At 44.5% G+C, this 6,000-nt stretch overlaps 1 protein-coding gene across 1 annotated transcript in view; it reads right to left on the reverse strand.

Moving 5' to 3' along the window:
- LOC118561493 (NLR family CARD domain-containing protein 3-like) overlaps positions 1 to 5,395 on the reverse strand; it is an 85,164-nt gene extending 79,769 nt beyond the window's left edge. The window contains exons 1-4 of the mRNA XM_036133628.1: positions 5,121 to 5,395; positions 4,875 to 5,015; positions 3,550 to 3,669; positions 3,119 to 3,165 (exon numbers count right to left, since the gene is read on the reverse strand). Of these exons, the coding sequence (XP_035989521.1) occupies positions 3,119 to 3,165; positions 3,550 to 3,669; positions 4,875 to 5,015; positions 5,121 to 5,215 (403 nt within the window). The 5' untranslated portion in view covers positions 5,216 to 5,395. The remainder of the gene's footprint in view (positions 1 to 3,118; positions 3,166 to 3,549; positions 3,670 to 4,874; positions 5,016 to 5,120) is intronic.
- Positions 5,396 to 6,000: the final 605 nt, after the last annotated feature.

Consider the following 6,000-nt stretch of genomic DNA (forward strand, 5'->3'; position numbering starts at 1 on the left):
ACATAACGCGGTAGCGTACGTACATCTAAATTGTACATAACGCGGTAGCGTACATACATCTAAAGTGTACATAACGCGGTAGCGTACGTACATCTAAATTGTACATAACGCGGTAGCTGCCCTACTTCTAAAATGTACATAACGCGGTAGCGTACGTACATATAAAGTGTACATAACGCGGTAGCGTACGTACATCTAAAGTGTACATAACGCGGTAGCGTACGTACATCTAAATTGTACATAACGCGGTAGCGTACATACATCTAAAGTGTACATAACGCGGTAGCGTACGTACATCTAAATTGTACATAACGCGGTAGCGTACGTACATATAAAGTGTACATAACGCGGTAGCGTACGTACATATAAAGTGTACATAACGCGGTAGCTGCCCTACTTCTAAAATGTACATAACGCGGTAGCGTACGTACATATAAAGTGTACATAACGCGGTAGCGTACGTACATATAAAGTGTACATAACGAGGTAGCGTACGTACATCTAAAGTGTACATATCGCGGTAGGTTATTTTTAATAAATATAACATTGTCTTATGAAGTTCAGCATGTGGCTACCACTGTTACAAACTGTAACCTGTCCTACCAAACATTTAGAGATGTTGCCTTATGCATGTCAGAGCTCCAGCAGGGGGGTCATCGTTCCAGCACTCTTACCCAGCAAGAGGCCCTCTTCCTGGGGAGAGGTCTGTGACTAAGACCCCCCCAGCCTGGAAGTGGGAGATTAATTTTTTATTTCACATTAGGGGTCTGGAATCTATATTTGCAAACGGGTTAAATAATAATTTTAACATTATATTAAAATAAGTGGCGTATTTTTTTTAGTTCTGGCCCGACGGCAGCGGCAAAGGGAGTCTATGGGTCCTGTACGGCCGGTCCACGTTTCGGACGCTTGGCCCTCCCAAAAATGCGCCACTTTGACGGACGTGCGGGCTCGGCCAATGCGTGAACCTTTCCCGTTTTTCCCTTCCCGCCCCCTGCCACGCTGGCGCCATCCCCGCTCCGACAGGTTGGTGGCGCCGAAGGCCCGACGCCAGCAGCAAAGGGAATCTGTGGGTCCTGTACGGCCGGTCCACGTTTCGGCCGCCTGGCCCCTCCCAAAATCGCGCCACTTCGACAGACGCGCGGGCTCGGCCAATGCGGGGCTGTACGGCCCCCCCCCTCCGCCTGCGTACGGTTCGCGACCCTACCCCCGGGCGCCACACTGTGGATGGAGCCCGCGCTGCGAGCGGAGAAGGGCCTTCTTTGGGGGGCCGCCGCACGGCCGCCGTGCGCGGCGGCGGGACGGCGGCGGCGGCGTGGCGGGCGGGGATCCGCTCTGCACCTGCCCGGCCCGCCCGCCGATTTTTAAGGGGGCCGGCCCGGCCGCGGCGAGCTTCGGAACGCCGCCGCGCATACCTGGGCATTGGGGCTGTACGGGGCTGTACGGAAATGGAGGGTCTCGTTTCGCCCGCCCGCCCTGGAAATTTTGGTTTTGGCCCTAGGGGGGTGCAGGGAGCACCGATAGGGTTGCTCAAATGTTGGTTGTAAGGCAGGTCTACGGACCATTAAGTGACTGGTTAGCCTGATACAGCAGGCATGATAGAGTATTGGTATTATTATTTAAACATCAACTCGTTTGATGTAGGGGGTGTGCAGTGCCCCCTGGGTAAGGGTTGTAGTGTCCTAACAGGTGATTAAGCTGCTCGGATATGTCGACCTGATGCCCAGTATCATTGCTGAAAACAAAGCCTGAAAACCCTTCTATAAAAAAAGTAAGTAAGAGGAAAAAAATTCACAAGAGTTCCAAGGGGGGATTCCCTCTTTGTTTAACTATAAGTCTTATGTTTTACTGTGTGATCATAGTTTTGTGTATCCCTCACTATTAGTAGAAGTGTGTTTTGATTTTAAACTTTGGTACTAATCATGATTAGTTTGTGGTAATGCTAAGTATTAATTAGTTTGTGGTATGCTAAGTATTAATTAGTTTGTGATGTGCTAAGTATTACTTACAATGTGGTGTGCTATTGATATTTACTCTAGAAATTCATAGTCATGATAAATCGACAATCATTTGTAGAGTGTGATTTACTTTGTGACCCTTGTCAGGGTCACAGGGGGGGAAATGTAGTAGATTAACCTCTCACAGTACTTGTATTTTCTTGTCACATTAGTTAAAGGGTGTGCTTACATATCTCACAATGAATGTATTCCTATCACTATGATTAAAAGTGTGCCTTAACATGTATCTGAGGGAAATGTGTGTGTCAGTCTTGAGGTCAAGCTGAGAGTTAGACGCACACAGGCCCGGGCAGAAGGAGATATACATGGTGCACCATGGAAACATCATAATCAGAAATCAAATTATGTTGTATTGTGAACAAAAGATGTATGGAAAGGTCCAGGAAGAGGAAACGATGTGCAACTGTTTAGCATGGCCACATGATGTTAATGTAATAAAGTGTTGTCATCAGCAAGAAGATAATGATGGGGAGACAGTTTGCAAATGAGGTTAACATAATGAGGTGGGGCCATCTGGACGGAGGCAGGACAATAAAGTGTTTTAAAAAATATGCACCCTCGGGAAGTTTCCTCCGATATGTAACAAAATAATAAAGATATCCGTGGAAAAGTGATAGAAAATACGTAATAAAAAGGTGGAGCTCAAAGGAGGAGCCCCAAGACACAGAGAATGTATATAAACAGACCACTTTCTGTACGTTGTCAGACGTTGTCCGGACCGCATCTCATTTGTGGTTGTCTTGTGTTGTTACAATAAACCACCTTGGACCGAAACTCAGCTACTTTTGTTCACTTTTTGACCACTGTGGGATATTCTTAACTGCCTTACCAAGAACTTAGAATTTTTGAAGGACTTTGTACAAATTATTACGTTGTGGGAAGAACATTCCACGACAAACCTCTTCAAAGCAAACCCAATAGGTTGTTGGGTTGAACATAGACGTTACATTTACAGCAGCTGGAAATCCAGAGATTCAGGGGAAATAATTGAGCACAGAAAGACTTTTAAACACTTGAATTTCCAAATCCCAACTAAAGACATGGAATTAGTTCAACAGAGACGATAGAAGGAAGTTCTGATTGGAGATGTTCAGTCTCACCTGGAGCACAGCTGCTCTGATTGGCTGCCAGCAGTCCAGCTCCTGTTCTGAAGAAGTAAAACATGTAATCACACCCCTTCTCCTTCCTTTAGATCTTAACATGAACAATCTTCGAAATTCTAGCTTTACTTATGAGTTTATAAAGCCCTAAACTTATTATTTAAACAATTTAATCAACATGCATATAAAAATACATTTAAATCCCAACAATTATACTTACAGCCAACGTGACCAAGACTATTGTACATGTGTGTATAACCAGGCCAATGAATACTACTCGTTTATTGAATTGTAGCTTATGATTATGTAGCTGTAAGTTAAGCTAAAATAAGAATTAATTTACTTTTAGTTTATAAAGTGAAGAATGAGTCAATATTATATTTTTATTTCTCTGCAGAGTCACATCCATCAGTTAGAAACTGGTTTCTTACTCTGAGTCTGAGGGTCCAGGTTCAGCACTGAAGTCTGGATTGTGATCTTTGGACCGGTCACTCCTCATAGACGGACAGCTGGATCCTGGAGGTTCTGCTCTCTGTTTGTGGTTCTGACCTCTGAAACACCAACATGTTGTTATTCAGATCACATCAATCAGTGAGAAACTCTGTGATAAAAACCAGAGAAGAAGCTCTGAACACAAACTGCTGCAGAGAAGTAGAAGGTTTAAAGATCCAGAGTGAAACATTCAGACGGTTCTGTTGGACCAAACTGAACATTATCTTAATAACCGGGTTCTACTGGTCTGGATCACATGGGTCCAACCAACACCTGCAGGACAACAGGCTCATGTCACAGTTTAATGGAGCTGATGAGATCAGATTTATATTAATTATTCTACAAAGTACTTATATAGTACACACTACTAATACTACAAAGCCCAGAAAGTTCTGGATCACATCTAGTCTGAGAAGGTGGAGAGCAGAGGATCTGGTCCCTGATACCAGAACTAAAGCTGTTGATCTGGTCTGAGGAGCTGATGTGGCCGTCATTAAAGAACATAAGACATGAACGGACCATGAAACAGAACCTTAGAACCAGAACAAAGTTCTGGACAGACAGGAGACATTTAGGGAACCAGGAGAGTTAAAATGCAGTTTGGTATCAGAGCAGATCATGTTCATCAGAGCAGGATGTTAAAGTGAAGCTGATGTTCAGAAGACAGAAATCAGTTCCTTTGTTTCCAGAGGGAGAGTTTATCAGAAGAAGAAGGATTAAAAGGTCCAACTTGATGAGAACAGAACCAAAATCAGAGGCAGGGTGATGTTAAGGTTGGTTTCATGTTGGGAGGAAATCTCTGAGTTGATGGAAAGTAAAGGAAGAGACGCCACAGAGCTGCAGAATGAACAGCTGCTGTGTGAGTTTTGGGTTCTGGTCAGAAAAAGTTCCCAGTAGGAGTTCATACTGGACCTGATATTTGTCCCTAAAAACAGCGTCAGCAGGAATTATTACTGGTCTCAGCTGACAGCTCTGATGGCCCATGGATAAAAACTATGTTTCATCCAGGAGGTTCTGGCTTTCATGGACCGGTACCGCGGGTCTGAAGGCACCAGTCTGAACAGTGATGAGCTGGGTGGGAGCAGTCTTTGAGGATGTTTGTGGCTCTTCTGATGCATCTGGACTTGGTAACCTCCTGATGCATCAGCAGAACCACAAGCTGAACAAGGTCTAAACCAGAGAGACGCTGAAGATCAACCAGTTAATGTTCTAGATATTATATCTCTGTGGGGTCACATGGATCAGTTACAAACTGGGTTCTTACTCTGAGGGTCCAGGTTCTTCACTGAAGTCTGGAGGTGTTTCTTTGGACCAGTCACTCCTCATAGATGGACAGCTGGATCCTGGAGGTTCTGCTCTGTCCTCCTTTAGATCACAATCCTCCATCTTCTGGACTTCAGTCAGCCTGAGAGAGAAACCAGAACCAATCAGTTCCCAGTGGTTCAGGTCCAGTCAGTGTCTGTAAAGCAGAAAGCTGATTCCCATCATGTGTGTAGAGGACCAGAGGAACCTGAGTTCAGCAGGTACCATCTGGGTCTGGATTGTCCTCTCCTTCACTACTTCATGCACCTCCTGATGTCTGCTGGCTGATCTCCTCAGAACCATCTGGAGAAGTTCTGGTTTATTTAGAAAATGAAGCTAAAACTGAGCGTGAAACCTTTTCAGGTCTAAACTGGAATCATGTTCCAGGTCTGTAGAAACATCCAGAGTGAGTTCAGATGTAGTGAATGAAGGAGGGAACATTTCCTCTGAAGTACTGATGTGTTGGTTCTGAACACAGCGGCCCGCTCACATGTTGGAGCCGGCTCCTGTTAGAGAGCCTTCAGTTAAAGCAGCGCTCCTGAAACCTTTCAGGTCCAGACCTCCTTTAGAGGAAGATTTTCTTCTGAGAGTCAGATTTAGTCTGAGAAGCAGAAAACGTTCCTTTTAGCTGAAGCTCATAGAGAGCTGATCTGTTTCAATGTTTCTCTCCTAGATGAAGCTGCTGCTGCCATTACCTCTTCACCATTTCTGTAACATGGAAAGTACTCCTGGTGATGGTGTAGTTTACAAGGTGTGTTTGAATACACCATGAATCTGGGATGGCCAGGTATAGCAGCTCCAAGGAATTCCCATTGGTCAGCTTTTATTAACCAGGTATTACCTGGACTTCTGCCTGTATCTGTACTGCAATGGCACTGAGAAATGTTGACTCGTATAACTTTTTTCACTCACACAGTTTGTTGCTTCTTTCTGTCCCTTTAGCTCAGACTGAATGGAGGAAGAAGGTTTTTGTTCACTCAGTGTCCACCTCCTTGAACTTGCTTCAGAAAACATTGAAATTAACTGAATTTATCTTATTGAGTGTTTTTACTTCTAAACTGAAATTTGTTCAGGCTGATTCAATAACA

This window comes from Fundulus heteroclitus, unplaced genomic scaffold (assembly GCF_011125445.2).
Source record: "Fundulus heteroclitus isolate FHET01 unplaced genomic scaffold, MU-UCD_Fhet_4.1 scaffold_65, whole genome shotgun sequence".
Lineage (NCBI taxonomy): Eukaryota > Metazoa > Chordata > Actinopteri > Cyprinodontiformes > Fundulidae > Fundulus > Fundulus heteroclitus.